We start from the raw sequence: 26,008 nt of genomic DNA, 5'->3' as shown, positions 1-26,008 counted from the left end.
ATTTTAATAGAAGAAAAAGCTCATATTTATCTAGATGTAGCTATGTTACACAGGAAGATTTCAGTATCCAAAGTGCAAAGACAAAATGACTGTGGCTTTTCTTGCCACTCAAAATATTGACAATCCTCCCTTATAGCCTACTCTTAATTGTTAGTTGAGTGCCAAACAGATGGTACACTGACTTTTAGAAGCAGGGCTTCTAAATGGACAAGGGGGTGGGGGGTGTCAAGCATCAGAATGAATTCAACTTAAGAACAAACTGGCTTTGACCCCAACCAAACCCAAAGTCCAGCCAGAGGCCCATTAGAAATAAATATAAATTGTAGTATCACTTTTACAACATTGTGCCACTTAACACTATTAAACCTAATCAATCCAAATTAAAGCCAAGCACGCTCCACTATTAGTTCAGTCCTCACCGTACCCCATTTCTATGAAGGCTCCGTGTTATAGCTCAGTTCATAATGGGGGAAGGAGAATTTCCAAGTTCTCGAAGGAGCCATCCTAAATCTTCTGTCAAAACCTTTCTTTACCCTGCCCTCCCACTCCCCACCCTGAGACAAGTCAATCTTACCAAAGAGGTAGGGCTTCTACCACTGTCTCATGGAAATTACACCAGAGAAAGGTCATTACATGAGAGAATTTGGCTTTAAACCAAAGGGATGTACCCCCAGCCCCCAACGAATTTCATACCCCACTTCTACCCCGTAAAGATCTCCCATCTAAAAGCTCCCGATGACAGCACAAGGTGTTGATATTACATTACTTGAGGAGAAGGAGATATAAATAGTTTTCATAAAACCCCCATGCACAATTAAACTTGATTAAAAGCCTGGAGAATGCTAAAAGTAGTAATGAGTACAGGAGGCTGCAGAGCAGAGAGTACAGGTGCGCCCTTCCTTGTAGTCAGTAAACGCTGGCAAGTAACAGGAGACGTGACTTCACTTGAGCATTGGAGAAGCAAAAAAGTTGCCTTGTCGTCCTAGGTTGGCGGCAGACTTGCTTTTGCTCCCAAATCTAAAGAAAAAGAGAATGAACTGGAAAAGTATTCTATAAAAAATGATAAACAACTATAACATTACTTGACATAATCAATTAAAGTAGGAAACCCTCAACAACTACTCTGTAAGCTATTCTTTGTCACCTAAGATGAGGGAGAGGAAACAGTAAAGACCTTCAGACCCTTTTTTTTTTTTTTTTTTTTTTTTTTTTTATGCGTTACGCGGGCCTCTCACTGTTGTGGCCTCTCCCGTTGCGGAGGACAGGCTCCGGACGCGCAGGCTCAGCGGCCATGGCTCACGGGCCCAGCCGCTCCGCGGCATGTGGGATCCTCCCAGACCGGGGCACGAACCCGCGTCCCCTGCATCGGCAGGCGGACTCTCAACCACTGCGCCACCAGGGAAGCCCCCAGACCCTTTTTAAAAAGGGGCTTTTAAAGTCGAGCTGCTAGCTAAGATCTAATTCAATTTTTCTTTCAGTAAGCTTCAGCATGATGGGGAAGAAGTCTAAGGAAGCAGTCACTTTTTATTTCCTGAGCAGACCAATTTTGCATACCTGGGAGTGTTCTTGGTGAGGGTGGAGCGGACTCTCTGTGACAGGGAGCTGGATGAAGGAGTCTTGAGGAACTGATGCTCAGGAGTGGTCACAGGCCCCAGTAAACTCACTTCAATCAAAGGTAAGACATATTTTTAAAGGAAGGGAAAAAAGAAAGCACTCTTGCAGGCAGCCAGTATTAAGCTGAATATCCTGTGAAACACTTAAGAGCTAAGGTTAGAGACCTAGCAAAGTCCCAGAGGTCAGTTTTGGCATCATTTTATAACACACGAGCATATATATATTTTTTTAATTTTTATTTATTTATTTATGGCTGTGTTGCGTCTTCGTTTCTGTGTGAGGGCTTTTTCTAGTTGCAGTGAGTGGGGGCCACTCTTCATCACGGTGCGCGGGCCTCTCACTATCGCAGCCTCTCTTGTTGCGGAGCACAGGCTCCAGACGCGCAGGCTCAGCAGTTGTGGCTCACGAGCCTAGTTGCTCCGCGGTATGTGGGATCTTCCCAGACCAGGGCTCGAACCCGTGTCCCCTGCATTGGCAAGCAGACTCAACCACTGCGCCACCAGGGAAGCCCCAGTATATTTTTTGAACTATGCAAGCAACTGCTCAGTGAGTAGGTGACATTCATTTTCTGAGTTAAGCCATTCTCACACTCATTTTCTGAGTTAAGCCATTCTCAAACTCCAAACTTCACAAATCTAACATCTATTTGATTTTTTCCTATACTAGAAAAAACAATATGCTCCCTTAAAAAGGAACTTGCAGGGCTTCCCTGGTGGCGCAGTGGTTGAGAGTCCGCCTGCCAATGCAGGGGACACGGGTTCGTGCCCCGGTCCGGGAAGATTCCACATGCCGCAGAGCGGCTGGGCCCGTGAGCCATGGCCGCTGAGCTTGCGCGTCCGGAGGCTATGCTCCGCAACGGGAGAGGCCACGACAGTGAGAGGCCCGCGTACCGCGAAAAAAAAGGAACTTGCAATAATGAAAGAATAGGTCTCCAAAGCCAGTGAAGTTGGAATGAAACCAGCCTCATATATTTTTAGTGGCAGTACAAACTGGCAAAAGCCTTTAAAAAATCAAGTTGGGGCTTCCCTGGTGGGACGGTGGTTAAGAATCCACCTGCCAGTGCAGGGGACACGGGTTCGAGCCCTGGTCCGGGAAGATCCCACATACCGCGGAGCAACTAAGCCCGCGAGCCACAACTACTAAAGCCTGTGCACCACAACTACTGAAGCCCATGCACCTAGAGCCCATGCTCCCCAACAAGAAAACCCATGGCAATGAGAAGCCCATGCACCGCAACGAAGAGTAGCCCACACGTGCCACAACTAAAGAAAGCCTGCGCGCAGCAACGAAGACCCAATGCAGTCATAAGTTAAATAAATAAATAAAATTTTAAAATCTATATTAAAGAAGGAAAGAAATCAAGTTGGTAAAACATACCAAGAAACAAAAATGTTTAAAACTTTTAATTCAGTAATTCCCACTCCTGGGAATTTATCATTAGGAAAAAAAAAGGTACATACATATAATGTTGATGGCATCACTATATGTAATTATGAAAAGTTGAAAAACAACATCAATACCTAATAGAATATTTAAGCAAATTCTAGTTTACAACCATAAAAATGATAAATAAGATCATATAGTAACAGAGAAAGTTCTCACAAAATGCTAAGTAAAATAAGAAATAATTATATCTCAATTATTCTATCTGTAGTTTTAAAAAATATCCATATGGGTAAAGAAAGGAGAATATGGAAAAGTGAAAAAAAATTAGGATGGAACTGTACAAATTTTTCTTTAATGTTAGAATTCTCAAAATTATTTTAATTTTATTGAAGAATATACATTTCAAACAGCTCTAGCAAAGGCAAGGAGAGGGCACCCGACCAAAAACCAGAGAGGGAGTCAGGCCCTTTAAAAAGCACACCTTAGGCCTTGCCTTACCTTTAACATCTGGGGTCTGTGGTGTTGAAAACGCATTTGAGTTTTCGATGACATGCATGGGGTCAATGTTCTCTTGTTCCACCATCATGAACTGACTCCAGTATTCCAGGGGTAGTGAAAGCAGGCGCTCTACCACCTAAATGCCACCAAATATGTTAGCAAACTTCCAATGCTCAGGGCTTTTACCTCTCACCATTCTCTCCTGTTATGTTACACAGGTTCATGTATATAGACATACATGCTTGCTTACCTTGGGTTGACGCTTGATGTCCTGTAACATTATCACTGGATCTGGATTGGGCACAGCATGGGCAACTATTGTAGGGCCAAAGACTTTAGCCAGATTGGCAACATCCATTTTAGTGCTTGGGCTCTGAGCCACTCTAAGTAAAAGAGCATTAAATTAGAAGACTTGTCCCTCTGCTTAAAAGCAGACCAAAATATAAGATCTATAGGAAAACAATTCAGCCCTCACATTCCCTCCCTAACACCCAACCCCATTCTCTTCCCCTTGGCAAAATTCCCTGACTCCCGGAAACAAACTTCTGCTCTACTCACCTCTGCAAGTGAATCATGAGGAAAGCTAATGTGTCTCTGTTGGCCTGGGGCAGTTCACCAACAGCCTGGTACATGGCAGCTATGCTGTTGTCCTCATCTGTGATTTCTATAAATGAAAAGAAAGTACCAAGAGGCCTAGACTTCTTTCCTTTGACAGCAGGCTTCCAAGTTATCGATCACAAAGTCTCATCTATACAGTAAGCTTCTGAAACTTCTGATTAGGTTCATGACTGCACCAGACTCTAGTTTCATTAACAAGCAGGATACTGGCCAACAGCTCAATATTAGAAATCAGAACTCTTAAAAAACCAGCTCTTGCAGTTAGGGAAAGCAGCTGGAAACTCATGTTTCCAGGAATGCAGACATATAAGTGCAGTGACTACAATTATTAAGAAGGTATTCGTTCACAAAACATGTTAAGAGTCTACCATGTGCCAGGCACTGTTCTAAGTGCTCGGGATCAAGCAGAACTAAACAAAGGACCTTGCCTCATGCTACCGGAGGAGTCAGTCAAAAAGCAAATACCTATCAGACAGTGATACGTATAATAAACAGTAAGGCAGGCAAGAAACTAGAAAGTAATGGTAGCTGTTCTTTCTGACAAGGTGGTCAGGAAAGGTGTTTCTGAGGACAAGCTATCCAAAAAGAAACCTGAAAGGAAATAAAGGAGCAAATCACTCCAGGCTGAGACAACAAACATGATGGCCTTGATGGGAGTAAGCTTGGTTATGTTCTAAGAACTGCAAGAATTCCAGTGTAACTAGAAAAGAAGAAAGGAGGGGAAGGGTGTTGAAAGAAATGATGTTGCCAGGACCCAAATCATGTGGGGTCTTTGGGGCTTGTTAAGGACTGTGGATTTTATTCTGAGACTTTTGGGAAGACTTTGGAGAATACTGAGGACAGAAGGGACATTACCTAACTTAAATTTTAAAAGGACCACTCTAGCTTCTGTGTGAAGATTATACTGTAGAGGGCAAGAGTAGAAACAGGAAAACCAGTAGGTTCTTACATCACTCCAGGGTAAGAGAGGTCAAGATAATAATAGGAGTGACACATTTTAAATTTAAGATATATTTACAGGGCCTTTGTTGACATGATTTGCCAATGGATTAGATGCTGGGCATGCGGTAAAAAAATCAAAGATGGCTCCAAGTTCAAAAGGACAACCTAAAACTTGACCAAAAAAACAACACAAAGCAACAACAAAAAAACCTGTTAGGACCCTATACAGTTTAGACAGGAAGAGGATAGCCATGGGGAACGTGGATAGAGTTATTCATCCATCAAAGTATCTGAGCAACTGCTATGTTTCAGGCATGTACCAGGCAGGGGATAAAACCGAAAACAGGAAACAGAAAAGTCAAAAATTCCTGCCCCCATGGGACTCACATTTAAGGGGTTTTTAAAATTTATTTGGCTGCACCGGGTCTTAGCTGCGGCTGCTGGGTGCAGGATCTTTGTTGCGGCACGCAGAATCTTTTAGTTGCAGCATGTGGGGATCTAGTTCCCTGACCAGGGATCGAACCCAGGCCCCCTGCATTGGGAGTGTGGAATCTTAACCTCTGGACCATCAGGGAAGTCCCACATTTAAGTATTAAGATCTGCCCTTACCTGCTGCTTCCATAAAGGTCTTGTTTAGCCGAAAGGTCAGAAGGGGTTCTTTGAGGTTTCGAAGGAAGTCTTTCAGGAGGCTACAGATAGCATGGATGTCATCCACTTTGCTGAGGAGGGGTACAGTTTTCACTCTGAGGAATTTCTCTTTCAGCTCTTTTACTGTCCGGTCACAGCCTGAGATCCGATACAGGCCTGTCTATTATCAAGATGACACTTTCAGTTAAAAACCTCTTAATTACTGACACAAGTAACAAATTCACCCTCTCCAAGGGTGGACTCTTACCTCGGTCAGCCCTCTCTGCTCAATCTCATTTACACAGTGGACAACAATTGAAGGGATCATTGGAGAAGTCTGGGACACATAGTCTGCCAGCATTCCCTGAAAAAGGCGAGTTTAAAATTAGTATTTACACCACTTAGACCAGCAGATGAAGACCAATGGAAAGAGCCATCCCCAGACTAATATTCAGGCTGGGACATCATGTTTACTTTTAAATTCCTCTTCCCAAAGCATGATTAAAACAAAGACTCAATTATTTTCCTACCTCCACACCAGGACTGATTTATGGTCACATATACCACACTCTTGCATGAACAAGTAATAAAAGACCACTAGCTACAACTCTGCCCCTGCTCCTCTTATAGTCAAGGGCATCAGAAAGAAAGCAATAATGAGATCACAGGTATGGACTATAATATAAACTAATTTATTACTCTAAAAAAGAAAGCCTTTTCTATACTGTAATTATTCTTAGTAAGAAAAATTATTTAACACAACTAACTCACAGTTGATCATGACACAAACCTATCTGTAGGAGAGAACTCCATGGTTCTATATTAGAATACAGGAAATTTGTAAAAAATTACATGCATGGATAAGAACTCTTAAGATTAAAGAAAAGTAACCTTTGATTTGCTGGAGGCTGGGTAGCAGCATAGCCATTTTGTTTTGATTCTTGCTAATGTTGCTTATAACAATAATTTCTTAATGAATCAAACTTTAGAAATAATCTAATCTTAAGACCATAGTATGGAATATCTCTAACATAAGAGAAAGAATAGTCAAAGATGAAATTACATGATGGCTGGGATTTGCTTCAAAATAATTCACTGAACAGGGTGAAGAGGAGATGGGGGTATTAATAAATCAAGATTGAACACGAATCAGTGATCGTGGAAGTTGAGTGACAGGAGCTAGGGTTAGTTATACTAATCTCTCTACTTTTGTATATGTTTGAAATTTTACAAAATTGGATGGGATGGGGAGGGGAAGGAGGAGGCGGAGAAAACGAAGCAGGGGAGGGAAGGGAGAAGGAAAATAGGATGAAAACAAGGAAAGGGAGGGAGAGAGAAAGGGGAAGGGAGGGGAGGAAAAGGAAGAGGAATTTGGTTTAGAAAGGTTACTAAACAGACAGACAAACCCAAACAGGATTCTGCTGCAGGTTAACATTTTACAATTTCTATTCATTATTTGTGGGAAAAAATATATGTGGCATCACTAATTTTTGAAAAAAATGACCTAAAGCTTTTAAAAGCTAAAGAAGCCATAACACAATGATGGTTCCCACAGGTCATACATACTTCTCCGATCTTGACAGGTGTCCCTATCAGGGTAGGAATGCAGGGAAGGGGACAGCGGTCCCGACATTCTGGATGAGAGACCACACGACAGTCTCGACACTTCAGAGACAGCTTGCCAAACTTTATTCGCTTTCCACATGGTACACAAGATTCGGGTTTAATAACCTGAGGATGAAACAGGAAGTAGTATGAATTAGAAAATTATCATCATATCAACTGATGTTTATTAAGCACTTAGCATGTGCCAAACAACTTCCTCATCCCTTTACACATATTTACTTGTGTAATTCTCACAATAATCCTATAGAATAGGTTTTGTTTTTTTTAAGATAAGGAAACAGAAGCAAAAGGAGGCTAAGTAACTTGCATAAAGGCATCCAGCTGCAAGGGATCACTGTACAGTAGTGGAAAGAATTTGTTGGCAAGGAGTCAGAAAACCCCCATGTTAACTTTGCTACTTACTATCCTGTGGCTCAAACAAGTCAGTTAATTCCTCTGAGCCTCAGTCAGTTTGCTCGGGTTTTTATGAGTAAATCAAGTGGGACAAAGTTAAAACGTGCCATGTTCAAGCATGAAATGTAAATACATGTCACTAAAAAGCACAAACAACTGCTTCTGAAAAGTTGCTTTCTTTTAATTTAATATTACTCACAGAACGGAAAGATACACACCCTCTGTAACCCTGGAAAGTGGGATAAGAAGGAGGAAGGAAATTCGACATTGAACTTTACAACACTAAAGTATTTAAATTTGTTGCTAGTAAATATTACTCCCATAATTTAAAAAGCAGATGTGCCCAAGAGCAGCAGCAATCCCAGATTTACCGTCTTAGAGACAAAGTCATGCAGGCGCATCCCTCCATTGCTTTGTGGAGTGTTGGAGCCGTCTGTGTCGGTTTTTGACTCCGGCTGCCTGCTGCTCAAGGTGGAGTCACTATTCCAAGGCTGTAAAGTACCTAGAAAGCAGGCAACTCTAAGCTTTGTGTCTTAGGTATTTTGTTCCTTCTGAATTTTTTTTTCTTTTTGTTGCGCTGCATGGCTTGTGGTGTCTCAGTTCCCTGACCAGGGATTGAACCCGGGCCCTCGGCAGAAAGCGCAGAGTCCTAACCACTGGACCACCAGGGAATTCCCCCTTCTGGATTTTAACCCCAATTTTAATATAACTGGTAGATAAGCAGTAATCTGTAACAATAATCAGAAGTGAATACAATGGCTATGCAAAAAACTATTTCCAGAGAAACAAGTTATATAGTGGTGTAGGCCAGGCTAGCAAGCCAAAGGCAGGGCATGACACCAACAGTGCTCTGGCCCTCAGTAAGCAACTACCCAAAACATCCAACCCCTGCCTCATGAGGGTTCTAAGAAACCAATTCTCCCCAGATTTTACCAGTTGTTTTACATAGGCAATTCAGCCACAAACCCAGCAGACCTGTTTTCCTTCGGCTCTTGGTCCAATATGGCACAGTCTCAATAGTGGACACAGCTTCAATGGGCCCGCCATCATTGGGAACAGTAACTGTAGTTTTTGCAACTATGGATTCATTTCCCTGAAACAAAGGTTGTAATGAGGGAAGGATAAATCTAATTTCCCCTCTACTATAGGTGTTTTGGAATAGTTAAAAAATTCCTGAGTCTCGGTCAGGACTTAAGCCCCCAGCCCCAAACACTCTTAAAGTTGATATCTCATACTTTCAAATAGAAATACAGGTCACAGGAACACATATACAAACAACTAAGAACCACACATAAAGCTGACAGCTGTTTACTACTCTATTCATATGGATGATAAGGATCCTATTACACAGAAAAACGTTCACTGAACATCTCTCTCAAAATAACACTGCAATGTTGACTTAGGATTTTTAATGCTTGGGGCCGCTAAACTTTGATGTGTTCAAGACCACAATTCTCTTGGCCTGGCTATTCTTTTATGTATGTATTTATTTATGGCTGCGCTGGGTCTTCGTTGCTGCGCACAAGCTTTCTCTAGTTGCAGAGAGTGGGGGCTACTCTTTGTCGCAGTGCGTGGGCTTCTCATCGTGGTAGCTTCTCTTGTTGCGAAGCGTGGGCTCTAGGCGCGCAGGCCTCACTAGTTGTGGCACTCGGGCTCAGCAGTTGTGGCTCGCAGGCTCTAGAACATAGGCTCAGTAGTTGTGGCACACGAGCTTAGCTGCTCTGTGGCATGTGGGATCTTCCCAGACTAGGGTTCGAACCCATGACCCAGGGTTCTTAACCACTGGGAGATTCTTAACCGCTGTGCCACCAGGGAGGCCCTGGCCTGGCTATTCTTACCTGGTCTGCTGTGGAGCCAATGGAACGAGTTTTCTTTACAGGTCCGGGGGGACCATCAATGAACTGTCGGCTACTAGAGCGCTAGACATGGGGCAAAAACCAAGAACTTTAGTGCCAAATAGAAGATCTGAAGCACAAAAGATAAAATTATTCCATTGGATAACTTGGATGCAAGTCCTAGGTACCAGGACTGCAGGAAATAACAATGTGCACTCTCTCATTGCCTATTTCCACATGAAGCTTAAGTTGTACCAACACAAAAATGCCCTCAGTGCCCTATAAGAAACAAGCAAGCTTTGGAAAAATTTAGATGACAGCACCAGAAAAAGTAGAGTGGAATCCTATCTAAGGACATGAAGTCTTTGGAAACATATTAAGGACCCTAAACAAGCACAAAGATAGATCTCTGTATATCCCATTATACACACATTTCATCTGAAACTTATATCAGAGCACAAAAGTCCTGCATAAAAATTCATATGACAACTCAAACAAACTTAAATATATCCTTTTACTCTCCACGAATGAACTGAGAGCAGCCCAGAAGAGTGAAAGAGGATGGGATCCTGTCCTGAGTTAGGATATCAAGGAACTTCAGTTACTGCCCCTGCAACATGGATTCTCTTGTAATCTGTGTTTAACAACAGCTAGAGCAACATGTCAGGAATGCAGTACAATGGCAACATTTCTGGAGAAAAGTCTTCTACTGTTACTTTGCAAAAACAAACAAACACAAAAAACCCCCAAAACGAAACAAAACCATACATACCCTCTTTTCTCTCTTCTTCAGTTTAAAAGTCTTGACCAAAGAAGAATCCCAATCCTGTTGACAATTAAACTGTATTAATTTCTTTCTTTGGTTAGTCCTCCCCTAAACCCTGTACAAATAAATTTACAGAGAATTTTAAAGGCCTCTTGAGTCAGAGTACCTAACTCACAATTTGGGGAGACAGAAAGGGAGGGTCTCAAATGTTATAGCTATAGAGCTGTAGTGAGTTAACATGCTTTCTTTCCAAAATTGAAGCTATTATAATAGAATCAGGAATCAATACCAAAGAGGCAAGAAAAGGTTAAAGAATCAACTTCTGTCGTGATTATCTTCGGTGCCCGGTCCTTTATTTCTGATTATTTTTGTAATTAGTTTTAGAACTTACAGAATGTTGGGCACTATGCTGCTGGCGTTAGATGTGAGCCTTACTCTTAAGGGATTGCTATCGTCTAATCAGATGTTCTGTACAATGTAGCCACTTTAAAAGTTCTAATTTAGGTTTTACATCTCTCAATCATCCCTCCTCCTTGGGCCCTAAAAAAGACATTCATGTGGACACTGAAGAATTATTTGTCTTTCACTGTGGTCTAGTTCACTTCGCTCATTTTAACCATTTGCATTCATTTTTAGTAGCTACCTATGACCTCCTGATCCTGATCATCCCTGAAAACACAAAATCCAAAAACAGTCGTATATAGCGTAGCTAAATAAATTTAACCTCTCCAATTTATGGTCAAGTAATTTAGCTACTGGTTGTTTGATTCAGCTTCAGTTACAACAGATATCATATCATAGGTCTAGCTCTAAAATCAGATAGTAGTATATTCTAGTTTTATTACATATCCCAGACTATGTCATTCCTTATTTCAAAAAGGTGATACCTAATGCTAATATCTACAAAACAGCAATTATTTCCCTAGTCAAACTCTGACAATTTGGACATAAAACCCTGCCTATGTAACAAGTAGTTGTCATTTATTTTGCTATCATCAGAAAACCAACTACTAATAACCTCCTGATTTATTGTTTTGTTTGCTAGCTTTCAGCCAGTAAAATAGGAGAGATACATAAACCAATAAACTACAAGTCTCTGGAACATCAAAGATTGAAATATCAGGAGATGACCTTTTATGGAGAAACACCACCATAAGTTACAAGGGTTCTGCCCCACAAAAGCAGGGTAACAAACAGCTTAAACAGGTGAACCACTGTTCATCAAAGCATTATCTAGCACCTGGAAACTTTCATCAGTCTTCTGGCTGAAGTTTCAGGGCACTGGTTTCCTTCTAATTGTAAAGTATGTCTAAGTTTTCCTCAAGAACCAGTTTAATTTAGAAATAAGGCACAAGTCTATTCTCCCCAGAGCAGCAAATAAACCCTGACTGGATAGAGTCTTGCTAATTATTATTATTTTTTTTTTTGCTAGCTGGGCTTTTAATAAGTCAAGATGTAGTAATCAATTAATACAGGCAGCTCACAGATCCGTTAAATAAATTTAACCTCATGCCAAATCCTAAATTCTACATTCTCACTTCCAAAAATTAAATATATAAGCCAGTCTCTTACAGCTTGTATTTATATTTTTAAATGCTAGTCAGTATCTATAACATATCAACTAATAAAATAGTAATAAGGGAATTTTAGAAGAGAGGACAGGAGAGAGATTCCTGAGGGAGCAGGGTTAAGAAAAATAGATAACTCTCAGAAATCAAGTGTTCATTACCAGCGATTCATCAGTCTTGTCAAAGCTGATATCTGATAAAATGGAACCAGATTCATCAATGGTTGACAGTCTAAATGAGTGAAACAGTAGTGTTAGAAACAAGACTGGAAAGTAAAACCCACCAACACCAGAACAAGTCACACTTGTCAGGTAACATCAGCAATTTCACAGTAGCATCTTCCCCGTGGAGATAACTACAAGCTCAAACCCTAGCTGTGGTGGGTTTTGCTTTTTATGGTTTTCATGGGGGACTATGTGCGTGTGTGCAGGAGTACACATGCAGCACAGTTGCTATTTCAGCTAAGGCCTTATAACAGAAGTTGAAAGTTACATTCAGGGGTATGGGTGCTATTCCCTGCCGAGTCTGTACTACAGGCTACTAAAAATCCACAAGGCAGAAGAGTGAAGTTTAATTTGATCCCAATTGTGGTTGCTTTCTACAAGAGAGAGTATTACCCAGCATTAGCTTTTTAAGAAATTAAGCCTGTACATCTTCTTAGTTATAAAGATTCCCCATAAAACAACCAGGCAACAAAATAAATAGCTCTAAAAGAGTGCTGACCTTTCCCTACGTATTGTATTGGGGGTTAAATTGAAAGCCTGGTTGGGACTATTCTAAACAGCGATGCAGTGGAACCAAAATTATTGTCTGGTCTTGGCTCACAGAAGGCCCTTCTAAACCAGAAGAGCTACGAGAGCTCTATAGAGTAAACACTGGGAGTATTGCTGAACTGCCACTTCCACCTTTAGGTTTCTTAGCAGTGTGCAAGATTAGTTATTGATGTGCAATTCAGCATCAACATGAAATTCTACCCATGATGAAACATCCTAAGGAAAAATAAAAAAATAAAATAAAGACGGAGGCCTCTGCGCCTTTATTTCCCACACACCCTTCCTCCAAAGTCTTTTTCTGCTTTATTCAGCACACATTCCAGAAGCAGCATATCTAAGAGTTCAGATAACAAGAACTTATGACAGCTGTGTTGCTTATGATCAGATAATAACAGATGCAGTTCCCCCACCTCTTGTTTCCAGCATTGCCGCTGGATGGTTGGCCTCTGTTGAGAAAAGCCAGAGCTGATCTTTGCTCCTCACTTAGTTGAATGCTGCCAGATGTGTCACACATGAGCATCTCTCGAATCAGCTGAATCTGTCTTTCCTATAGACCAAAGCAGAGTAAAACAGCCTAACTAACCAGGGGAGAAAGCTTCACCTCAAATTTATGGGACAGGCAGACCAGAAGACATGAAAATACAGCATTATGCAAATGAGCCTTCAAGAAGGCTGCTACACCAATAGCATATTAATTCACTTCAAGCCCAGGTTGTGTCTCCGATTTCTGACTGGTAAAATGAACTCCATCTAGAATAGTGGGGTTTCTGCTACAGGACTTTTGGATCAAACCGCTAATCCAAGAAAAGACAGTACTGCAAAATGAGAGTCCCAAAATAGATTTCACATAGCAAAAACACTTTAGTGTCAGCTAATTAGGACAATTATTGGCTTCTTCTACAGCTCAAAGCAGCCACCCACCTTTCTAAATGGTGGAGCAAAATGCATTAAAATGGATATAAAGCTGTGATGCACTGGAACCAGATAATTTGAGCTTACTGAGGCATCTAACACTGTACGAAGATGAATTAGTCCCTCCTAGCAAAGGCTTGCCTTTGTACCATGACCCACCCTGGTACATCAGAATGATAATGCTCTATGTTCTAGTGTTCACATTGGTTGAATACATCTATCCCTTTACCCTAAATTAAGAGCAGTGATGAAGGAAAGACTTAAGAGTTGTCCTGCCTATAACAATGACAAAGTACTAGCTATTGATATCTTATATGAGGATGTTCTAGGTAGCACTTATAATCAACAATGAGACAGATCAAATATGCTAGGATTTATTTCTCTGCCTTTCCCCTTAATTTTAATTCTTTAAATTCTCATTTGAAATCTGTCTATTAAGTAAAAGTTTCAGGTCTAAAGGAGAAAAAATTTTTTAATTTAAATTTCAGCCTATGAAGAATAGGATTCCTTGGCTGCAATTTCAGCTCCAATCATAGACAAACTGCTTTTAGTTCTTTAATGTAGAAGAAACTGGGTATACCTGGGCAAGTGGAAACATTACCCGTTGATCTTTCCCCGTCCCCACTGTCACAGTTCTAGCATAAAAAACAATACACACCAGCTTTTCACAGTCAGCCTCAGCTCGCTGTCTCCGTTTGATCTCTACATCCACCTGATTGCGTGCATGCTTCAGCTTAACATCCAGAGCACTACGCTCAGTCTCTACTTTCATCAAAAGATCCTTGTATTTGCCCAGCTCGTGATCTGTTCTCTGCCACTTTTTACGGAATTCTTCAAAGTCCTTGGCCAACTGGATAAATTCTAAGAAAAGGGGGAAACTTTAATAATTCAAGCACCAAACAGAGTATAAATGCTCTAATAAATGAGTCCTCTGGTTAGTTTTACTCCAAATGCATAATTAAGGGACCAGATGAACTATGGGCAAATCCATCTGAAAATAACCAGGAGCAGATCCTGGATATATGTCCATCACTCTGGATGAGAGCTTTGTGGGGAGCAATTCCTATTTCAATAGGCCAGTTACTTTTGGCTTAGCCAGCGGCATCTGCTACGGAATAAGTAGTCATTAGTCACCTGGCTCCAGATGTAACACTAACAGTAAAAGCTCCTGAACAGAAGGCAATCAAAGGGGGTACCTTTGGGGCAGCTGTCACCCACCAGGACAGTTACAGCTATAAAACAAAAACAGTGTCCTTTAGAGTCACGCATTGCTGTGCCAGAGAGGCGTTAAACAGCAAATTCAAATGTAACTGCTGTAATATGCTCCAGTAGATATAGATTAATATTACAGATGTCTAGGCCTACAATTGCATTCAGCTATATAATTATACAAATACTGATTTGAAAGTAAAGAGCCAATTTGCTTTTGCTGTTTAACACAGCCCTGAAGGGTATGTAAACATTCCAGTTGGAAAGACAGAGGAAGAGAAGATCATACTAGCTTTGGGTGAGTCACTGATAGAGGAACGTGGACTCTTTTCAAATGTCTGCACCTCAAAGCATGATAACCCTGGTGGCATCCGTTCTTATCACCTGCTACTGGCAAAGACTATTCTATAATGCCTTACTATTCTAGTTAACCTCAATCTACCTCTAAGCTTCACTCCACCAGCATCATGGAGGAACTTTCCAAGGTGTACATCTGCTGCAGGTTAAACTAACCCAGTTTATGGCTGAAACTAGGCCAAATTCACACAAAGCTAGCAGATTCTCAGGTAGTAAGGGTACTTTTCCCATTTGAATTTAACCTGAGAGCATAGAAATAATATAGTGCTTTTTAAAATCAATTTTAATAATTTGACTAAGTTTCAAACTTACAAATTAGGATAACAATTCGATCTAGAGAAACCAAGTCTGATACATAGGGAAAAAGGTTTTTAGTAAACAATCGATTTTAGCAAAACAGGATATTATGACTTAGTTAACTTAGACAACGCAAATATCAAGGATCTCAAAAAATAAAATATATTATTACAAAATTCAAATAGTTTTAAATGATATACTGGTTTAGTTAACAGTTTGGAACACATTACTAAGGATTTTTTTCTCCTTAACTTAAACAAAAAGAAAACAAACAACATATCCTTTTGCAAATTTAACTATTTCAAAATTACAGATTCATAAGAAAAAATTAAAAACAAGAGCTGGTTCTTAGCCATGTTTACTCTCGCGATTCACCAAGCAATGCACTTATTATTTGTGTACTTTTCGATGTATGTGATACTTCCATTTTAAAGAATAAAGAACAGGAAACACACTTTTCCACTACACAGTCTGAAAACTTTCTAGCTCCACACTGTGGTCAGTTAAATGTTTCTAAATATAGTGTTGCCTACACACTCAAATACTTACTGAATTGAAAAACAATTTTGAGAATGAAAAGATTTTCATTTGACCTAATTTTGCTGGCCTGCTTGGTCCTTAGGACACTCCTTGAAAAGTCTTATTAAATTGGGGTTTTAATTCCCATTCATCGTTAATTGGCATACATTACAGGTCTAACTGCATTGGATAACAGAACTGAAACCAAATAAACTATCAGTTCATTTCAAGGAAGGAGTTCCTATTTTAATAGTACAAATGGTTAAATTACTAGCTTAGTTTGTTAGACCAAAACCAGAGCATTTGCATACATAATTAAGATATTACTTTTATGTACAATTCTGTTATGAACTAATTGTGCTAGCATGGGTCAAAAAGGCACTTCGGACCATAGACCAGGAAAAACTTTGATGCTGGAGATCAATAAACACAAATGGCATTTTTTTGGTCAGTGTGTGAATCACAATTTAATTTGGCACTAGCCCCTGTCATGAAGTATACATTCAAAAGGCTTATTAAATTCAAATTGTCTCTTTAAAAAAGTTATGTGTATATTAAATTACAAAATGCATCTATCAAAAAGGAGAAAGGAGAAGGGAAATTTCCTTAAAACAAATTAAGAATAATCTTAGATCCATTAAAAAAAAAAATCAGGACTTGGTTCATAGTTCAGCAAAGAGATTAAAGCAGCTCCAGAAATCCTGTTTTTTTCAGCTCACTCCTGCTAAGGCCTTTGTAGAGGCTCTTGTCTTTCTCACTACCTTCTAAGCTTCTTAAGGGCAAGGACCCTGTGTCTCTTCTGCTTTTTTATCCCCAGGGCCTTACACTCTACCCAGCACATAGTAGGCACTTAAATGTTAAATGAGTGACTGAACAAAATTGTTGTTCAGATCAAATTTAAACTCCAGGCATCCAGGCCCACCTCACCAGTCTGATCAAACTTCCCATCACTACCCAATACCCTCTTTCTAGCTAAACCAATTTGTCCCTGCCCCAGGAAAGACCTGTATTCATTTCTGTCTTCTCACTTAGGATCAAGCTATGCTCTCCAAATGGAATGCCCTACCTACTCTTCTTCTTCTTCTTTTTTTTTTGGCTGTGCCATGCAGCTTATGGGATCTTAGTTCCCTGACCAGGGGTTGAACCCGGAACCACAGCAGTGAAAGCACTGAGTCTTAACCACTGGACCGCCAGGGAATTCCCCACTCTTCTTTATGTACCCATTTTTCTAGTCCCAACTGCTCTATGAATCCTTTCCTAATTTGTTTGCTCCATTTTTCTATACTTCCCCAAAGCATATATTTTTATACTTGTATCATCTTCTGTTTCATGAGACAGAATCCTGTCTCTGAAACTTAAATACCTTAATCTTCTTGAAGACAGGCACCATGTCACATACACTTTAGTATCACCTACTGCATATAGCATAGCACCAACCTAGTATGGTGTTGGCACACAATAGGCACCTGATAAATATTAAGTTATATTTATTCCTAATTTACAGACCAACGTCAAAAAAGTTCAGGCGTCCCATGATAAAAATAGAAGATAAAAATCATGTAGACTGGGGAAAACAAAGATAAAGTATCTAGGCTATTAAAGTCATTTTATTTGAATATTAACTTTCACTCTTTCGGTAACCTTGGACCTAGCTTTAAAAAAAAAAAACTATAACTATACAAAAAGGAGAAAGAGGAATGAAGTTATTATGATGAAAAGCAAGAGTAAGGAGTCAGGGGACACGGAGGGATGGGAGGAATTCCTAGGATCTAAGAAGAGGACAGACTGGGGTGGTTGCAGAAAAGGAAATTCTAGAGTCTAGAAAACACTAAGCCACTTTAGCTCCTCAAAAGCCAACATTCCGGGACTTCCCTGGTGGTCCAGTGGTTAAGATTCCACACTCCCAATGCAGAGGGCCCGGGTTCGATCCCTGGTCAGGGAACTAGATCTCACATGCTGCAACTAAGAGCCCACATGCTGCAAATAAGACCTGGCAGAGACCAAAAAAAAAAAAAAAAAAAAAAGCCAACATTCCAAGTTAGGGATTTGCAGAGGGGACAAAATGTACCTCTGGGCTTCCCTAGTGGGGCAGTGGTTGAGAATCCGCCTGCCAATGCAGGGGACACTGGTTCAAGCCCTGGTCTGGGAAGTTCCCACGTGCCGGGGAGCAACGAAGCCCATGCTCCACAACTACTGAGCCTGCGCTCTAGAGCCCGCGAGCCCCAACTACCAAGCCCGTGTGCTACAACTACTGAAGCCCGCATGCCTACAGCCCGTGCTCCACAACAAAGAGAAGCCACGGCAATGAGAAGCCTGCACACCTCAACAAAGAGTAGCCCCCGCTCGCCACAACTAGAGAAAGGCCGCGCACAGCAACGAAGACCCAACGCAGCCAAAAAAAAACCCCAACACAACCAACGTACCTCTATTTTATAACAGAAATCAAGGGAAGATAGAAATTTGCTTATAAAATAAAGGTTCTTGTAAAAATAATATCTTATATTTTGGGGGGCATAATTATTTCAAAAGGTATTTTCACAACTAGTACCTCATTTATCTTGAAATCCTCATGGCAAAAGTCCTTTTTTACAGATGGAGAAACAGACACAAAAATAACAGTTAAAAGCCAGCAAGAGTTACTGAGACTCCAAACCTCAGGTTCCTCCCTCTGCCCCCAAATACTATCAGCTGCCTCCTCCTAGAGATCTTAGTCACAATCTCTTCCACCCATTTCTCCTTATTTCCACCTTCACAATCACCACTCCAGTTGGGGCTCCCCATTGCCTCTTTCCTGAGCTATGGCAACCATGTCCTAATCAACCTCCCAGCCTCCACTTCTGATACAGCCTCCACCTCTGCCAGGGTAACCTTCTAAAAGCATGGTTCTGATTAAACCACTTCCCCTTACTCTTATTCCCTTCACACTCCACACCCTCTTGTCTCCACTCAGGTGGCTCCCCTGACCCTAAATGCCTTCTTTCATGTCTGTCTGTTGGGATCCTACCCTATACCTAATCTAAGGCTCAACTCAAACCCTACTTTTTTCCATAAAGCCATTATTTGCTGAGTGAACCTGAATTTTAAGATCTCTTATTCAATACTCCTCCCCACTAGACTCCAAAGCAATCCATCTTCTGAGATGATGTGACCTCAAAGAGAAGCCTAATTAGTATGCTATCATGGTTATTGAGTTGATACCAGACGATAGGGTCATGCAACAGCTATTAGAGAGAGAAAATAGAATACTGTTTTGAAAGGCCTGTAAGTAGATGAGAGCTATCAAAAACATGAATCAAATTAAAGAAAATATTGAATGGCACAAGCAAGACACCATACTAAGTACTATGGAGATTGTTTTCTTTTTAAGTTTAAGACACAGTTCTTGCATTACTTTTGTACCAATGAGACTGACTTAACAGCAACACCCGCTATACTAGGTATACATGAAAACCTGAAATAGAAGAGCATGGTAACACAAAGAAAAGCTGGTAAAGAAAAATTCCCTTACATCACTTAGGTCAGTGCTATCAGCCCCACCTTTCTTTCTCACTAATCTACTTCCCAGAAGACTACTGTGTCACCACCTCCTTTTTCTTCCCAGCTCTCCACCCAACCTTAACCCTTTATTACTAAGCATCAAATAGGTAGGTGAAAGCAGATGAACTGTCCCTCCTTCAAAAAGAAACTGTCATTTTTCTCCTCTTCAATTGAAAATGTTTTATAGAACACAGGGAAAACCCAGGATAAAAAATGTAGACAACTACTACTCTAAAGAAAAAAGGCAACATCCTTAGAAATTCAGTAGATTTTGCCCAGTTCATGATAAGAAAATAAAACCGACGACTAATGCCAACTATGTAGTGAAAAGAGAACCCTGATAATGAAAAAAGTCTGGGTAAAACCCATTTAAAAACAACTACAGAAAAATAAGTGACCATTTACAATGAGTGTCCATTAAGTTTTGACCATAGATAAGTGACCATCATTTTCTTTTTAGATAACTCAAGTGAAAAACAATTTTAGGATTGGAATACACTTTGGCTTTGCAGAAAACCGAAATCTGAAATCTGTTTTTTCTCTTCACACAGGCCAGCTCAGAATGACTTACGGACTTCATTTCCTTCACTGAGAATCTCCATCCGGCGTACAAGCTGCTCAAACAGATTCCGCATATTCAGCATCAAAGTATCCATCTTTCTGCCAAGAAATCAAATCAAATATACATTAGGGGTCCTGCCATCTCCCCCAGACAAAAGATTCAGGAGCAATCCAGTACAGTGATCAGTGACTAACATCTGGACTCTTCCATGTGTAGCTACCACTATGAGAATCTCGAGCTAACAACTGATGTTTTTTGTAATCCTTATTATAAAAACAAAGTTGGAATGTTTAAGACTCATTTGAAAATTACAAACGCATTTCAGTCCCCTGAATATAACACCCCTTCCTGCCTACTTCTTTTCCTCCACTCTGCAATCGCTCTGGAGCTGAGAAGCAATTAGGGACAAGTATGTCGGTTGATTACTAGGTGACCAACTACTTAGTCAAGCCTATCAATATAACATTTTTGCCACTTTAATCCTGCTGCACTTTGGAGACCTTCCATGTAACTTAAAAGGTTTATTTTTAATTTCATCTTTAGCTAGTACCCCTGTTGCAACTGTCTTTTAAAACGCAGTACATGGTCAGCACATTTCCTACCAACAGCGCAGATGACGTCACACAAGTGATTAAGTGGGGAAACTGCCAGCTCAGCAGCTCAAGAATTATTTCTGTAATGCAGGGCTCTCTGCTGGACTGCGTGCAGGGACTATGTCTAATAAATTTATACTAAGTATAGGCAAAGGATTATGTTGTACCATATTCTGGCATCAAGGAGACAATACACCACCTTCACAGTTAGAAGGGCAAAGGAAAAATCATTTGCTCCTGTGTTCTGTAATAGTGAATTTCAGGCTTCATATTTCCCCCGGCAAAGACTTGCTGATATTACATTAAAAATGGTGTCCTTACAGGCAGTTCTATTCCAAATAGACTTTAACTGGGAACACTTTAAGGAACTAAGATCTTCAAAAAAGAAAGAAATCAGCGGGATTTTATGAAAATTATCAAGGAAATGAAATTTAAAAATCAAGTTTCATTTGAAAATTGAATGTTCTCAGAAACACCATTAAAGGATTCTTCTTATGTTTCTCCTAATCACCCCTTCAACATTCTAGTCCAGGCCCTTTTTTCATGCATCTAAATAAAATTTTAAGAACTCTTTTACGAAGGTTTAGTGATTTTACAATGTTTGCAAGATTGTACCATAAGCTATGAAGGCAAGAAAGGGCAGAAAAAACACAAAGGAAAAAGGAATATATAAACATAAAGATATTTTCTATTAAATGCTACAGACTTATTCATCTGTACTTGTATGATGGTTGCTCTAATAGCAAAAAAGCTTTCAATTCCAAGCTTGAATGCAATATATACATGAATCAGGGCTGGAAACCAAGATTTTCAAACGGCAATGTATCTGTTCCAAGCTACATAATCACGGCAAGCTGCTAAGCAACCAGACCAACAAATTTATTACAAAGCTCTTCCTCTAAACTAAGAACAAAACTAAAAGAATAGCATTAAAACTGGTAGGAAGAGATGTGGAAGTCATGGAGGTGCCCATGGGTTTTAACAATATGACAAAAAAGGCAAATACTTCTAAGTGCTACAGGACAGAAAACAGGGGCAGGGCATTCAGTAGCCTATTCAAATGATGATTTCCTTTAGCTCCCAATAAAAATGAAAGACAGTGATCAGTTTTGGTTTTGTTTTTTTTTAAAACATTTATTGCATCCAGCATATTTTGGGGGGGCCGCACCTTGCAGCATGCAGCATCTTAGTTCCCCAACCAGGGATTGAACCCAAGCCTCCTGCAGTGGAAGCGCGGTGTCCTAACCACTGGACTACCAGGGAATTCCCAGTGATCAATTTTTTTATTTTTATTTTTTTGGCTGTGTTGGGTCTTTGTTGCTGCGCGCAGGCTTTCTCTAGTTGTGGCCAGTGGGGGCTACTCTTCATGTGGTGCGCGGGCTTCTTATTGTGGTGGCTTCTCTTGTTGCAGAGCATGGGCTCTAGGCACGTGGGCTTCAGTAGTTGTGGCGCATGGGCTCAGTAGTTGTGGCTCTCATGCTCTAGAGTGCAGGCTCAGTAGTTGTGGCTCACAAGCTTAGTTGCTCTGTGGCATGTGGGATCTCCCCAGACCAGGGCTCAAACCCATGCCCCCTGCAGTGGCAGGCAGATTCTTAACCAATGAGCCACCAGGCAAGTCCCCCCAGTGATCAGTTTTAATATGGGGTATTATTGGTTTCTATCATCTCTGCACTCATCTGTATATTCTGAGACTATAAGACAGTGAGCTCAGTACATAGGGAAACTTTTATCTGTCCAGGAATGCAGAAAAGGAAAATGGGACAGTGCAACTAGGGTACTGAAAACTGGTTATTTAAAAAAAAAAGAAAGAAGGGACTTCCCTGGATGGCGCAGTGGTTGAGAACCCATCTGCCAATGCAGGGGACACAGGTTCGAGCCCTGGTCCAGGAAGATCCCACATGCCACAGAGCAGCTAAGCCTGTGCGCCACGACTGCTGAGCCTGCGCTCTGGAGCCCACAAGCCACAGCTGCTGAGGCCCGCATATGCCTGGAGCCCGTGCTCTGCAACAGAAGAAGCCACCACAATGAGAAGCCCGCGCACCGCAGCAGAAGTGGCCCCCGCTCGCAGCAGCTGGAGGGCCTGCGCACAACAACAGAGACCCAACACAGCCAAAAAAAAAAAGAAAAAAAAAAAAGAAATGGCACTACCCTTAAACACACACACACACACAAAAAAATTCAGAGGGTTTTTATGTCTTAAATGACAATACAACAACCTGATTCCTTGTCTCCTTTAAGAGAAATCCCTCATTTTCTCAAGTTCCTCTATTCTTCTTTCCTATTTCCTTTGTGCATACCACTCCCTAGAGTGAGTGCTGTGGGGAGGTACTTTCTTGAAAACACAGCCTGATTCCTGAAAAGACTATAGACACAGAGTACCTACCTGTGGACATCTCACCATAGTAACTATTATCTCATAGAACTACCTCGATCTACATTGTTCTCCTATCATGATGCCTAGTACCTAGGAGATAGCTGTTTGACTAAACGTATCAAACTATCCCACCTTAGTCATTACATCTCTACAGACAACTCATCCATTTCTCTCTCCAGCCCTCAGCTCTCTCCTAAGTCAATCTTGTAACTCTCAATTTGTTTCGGATGCCCTGGATGTTGAGCTCGATTTTGAGACATCATTCTATCCTTCCCCCACACGTCATCAACTACTTTACCCAATGACCTACCATACTCCCTCTCCTACCCACACCCAACTTTAATTTCCTTATTTTTATCATTCTCCCAGTCACTCAGTTCCAAACCTCAGCATTACCTTAAGTTACTCCCCTTCCTACAAGTATAATCACCAAACTCTGTGGATTCTTCTCTCATGTGTGTCATACCCAGCCCATCATCACTTGCAGGTCATTAACATTCACTTCAACTGGCCTCCCTGGCCCCAGTCTTTCCCCAACTACTTTGCTCAATTGGCACTCAGACACCTTATACTCTAATTTAACTTTACCATGTTTCTATCCTATGTCCCAGCTAAACTGTAGATTTGAGAGGAGAAACCTTACATTTGGCACCGCTGTATTGCACAAAGACTCAGTACTTTTAAAAAATACTTGATAAATCGAAGTCAGAGAACAAACACATGAACTAACACACACACACACAGACACACACACACACGCCCCCCCCCCCATGATTCTGTCAAAAGAATTTCCATTGTACCTGAACATCACGTTTAATATAGATGAAAACAGAACAGTTAAAAGAAAGGTGAGGGAGCAGAAGCCCTAGGATATAATTTTAGTTCCTCTATTTACCCGTTGTATAACCTTGCATAAGTCACTTAAATTCTGAGAAACATCTATAAATGGGAACGATAATACTTGTCCTATTTACCTCACAGAATATTACAAATTAACGTAGGTAAAAGTTTTATACCATATAAATTGAAGCTCATTATAAGAATATAGGGTATTGGACTTCCCTGGTGGCACAGTGGTTAAGAATCCACCTGCCAATGCAGGGGACACAGGTTCAAGCCCTGGTCCAGGAAGATCCCACATGCCACGGAGCAACTAAGCCATGCGTCACAAGTACTGAAGCCTGCGCTCTAGAACCCGCAAGCCACAACGACTGAGCCCACGTGCCACAACTACTGGAGCCCGCGAGCCTAGAGCCCGTGCCCTGCAACAAGAGAAGCCACCGCAATGAGAAGCCTGAGCACCACAATGAAGAGTAGCCCCCACTCACCACAACTAGAGAAAGCCTGTGCACAGCAACGAGGACCCAACGCAGCCAAAATTAATTAATTAAAAAAAAGAATATAGGGTATTATAGTGGGTATACATTTTTTGCTTTTGTTTTGGTCTGATTGTTGTTATTTACATCCTAGAACAGTGATTACCAAATCATAGCTGGAACCCAGATCAAAAAGAAGGGAGGAGATAGCAAAACTTGACCTTGTCTAGGCTCTTAAACAAGCTCTTCTACATGAGGCTCATAGCATCTGAGAAGAGTTAATTTTTCCTCTAACATAGATTTACTTTGGGCAATCCAAAAACAGCACTAGAAAATATAATCCTCTTCTCTTTATATGCTAAGGGACCATGCATTTTTATTAACGTGCTACAGAAGTGACTCTCAGGAATTATTTATAGATGCCAAAAATATCTTTCTGTATCAGTACTAACTCTGATATCTCAACCAAATTGTAGCTTGAAAAGCTAAAATTTACTCATCCTATTCAATGTCAATTGAAAATGGCCTTAATTTTCCTGCTGGGTCACATTTTTACCCTCATGAATACTTCTTTATTTCCCCCCCTTTATTATTTAGCTCATAGCTAGGAGATACACTAATGTGAAAGGAAACAAAAACAAAGTCATATTGCAGTACATTGCTTTGCAGCTGTAAAACAGATGTCACTTTTTCACTACAGAGGCGGCTGCCTTTCGGGAAAGCTGAAATGATCCTTGTGTGTAGCAAGGAAATCAGTTTGTTGAGTGCTTTAAACAAAAAGGTGCTAGAGAATCTCAGCTGTTATTGATGAGAAGCCCCAGAGGTGGAGAAGTCACTGTGTTACAGATTCCCAATCTGTGAGTATCCCTAAGGGAGCAATTTGGCATCACCAGGAAAGAGTCTCAGCTTGATGTGATTGCTTTGAGTCCCCAATTTAATTTCAATCACCAGCCAAGAGAACAGAGATCATCCTTCAGAATAACAGACTATTCCAGATCTTACTGCAGAGTATCCCGGGAAAAATCTCTAGCCTCTTCTTCCTCCCCTTACAAACAACATTATTAAGAGACCTATACATCAGGTTTTAGATGCATTGAGGGTGTTAAATTCTGTCACACAAAGCAGTGCGTTTTTCAGGGAAGAGTTTTAATGAAAAACATTCTCACAAACATTACTAAATCTGGAGAGTCCCAAGAAATCAACAATACAGGTTCTCTGTTCTCTGCTGCCAAGAAAAAACATTCCTTAAGACTGTCTCAATACAAGATTCTTTCAAATGAAAGCATTTCGGAATAATTCTTTTTCCCAAATGTCCAGCTTCTGCTTCACCATATCAAAGCCTCTATTCAACTGGCAGGCAGAAGGAGTATCTTGAAACCGAATGTTCTCATGAGCAAGTCAATTGCAGAAAGAGTAAATAGAACATCCTCAGTCCAACATGAATGAAGATTAAAGTACGGAATGGGAGGAAATTCCCCGGCAGTCCAGTGGTTAGGACTCTGCACTTTCACTGCCAAGGGCCCGGTTCGATCCCTGGTGGGAGAACTAAGATCCCACAAACCCCTGCAGCATGGCCCCAAAAACAAAATGAAACAAAACAAAAAAACGAAATGGGACAAGTTGAATTACTGTTTTTCAGAAAATGATTACCAGTTCGTTATACTAAGTTCTCCTCTTATTTTTTCT

General features: G+C 40.8%; 1 protein-coding gene across 1 annotated transcript; it reads right to left on the bottom strand.

The window, feature by feature from the left end:
* Nucleotides 1-941: 941 nt before the first annotated feature.
* Nucleotides 942-20,133, bottom strand: RACGAP1 (Rac GTPase activating protein 1). The gene is made up of 16 exons (XM_065887225.1): nucleotides 20,049-20,133; nucleotides 14,217-14,419; nucleotides 13,057-13,193; nucleotides 12,035-12,104; nucleotides 10,312-10,365; nucleotides 9,543-9,623; nucleotides 8,680-8,797; nucleotides 8,076-8,206; nucleotides 7,252-7,416; nucleotides 5,954-6,049; nucleotides 5,668-5,866; nucleotides 4,057-4,162; nucleotides 3,749-3,881; nucleotides 3,499-3,634; nucleotides 1,555-1,663; nucleotides 942-1,017 (listed from the first exon to the last, which is right to left on the bottom strand). The coding sequence occupies exons 1-16, from the start codon at nucleotides 20,131-20,133 to the stop codon at nucleotides 942-944; spliced, it is 1,899 nt and encodes a 632-aa protein (XP_065743297.1).
* Between the last annotated feature and the right edge of the window lie 5,875 nt (nucleotides 20,134-26,008).

This window comes from Phocoena phocoena, chromosome 11 (genome assembly GCF_963924675.1).
Source record: "Phocoena phocoena chromosome 11, mPhoPho1.1, whole genome shotgun sequence".
Classification (NCBI taxonomy): domain Eukaryota; kingdom Metazoa; phylum Chordata; class Mammalia; order Artiodactyla; family Phocoenidae; genus Phocoena; species Phocoena phocoena.
This window is presented reverse-complemented; position numbering and strand designations above follow the sequence as displayed.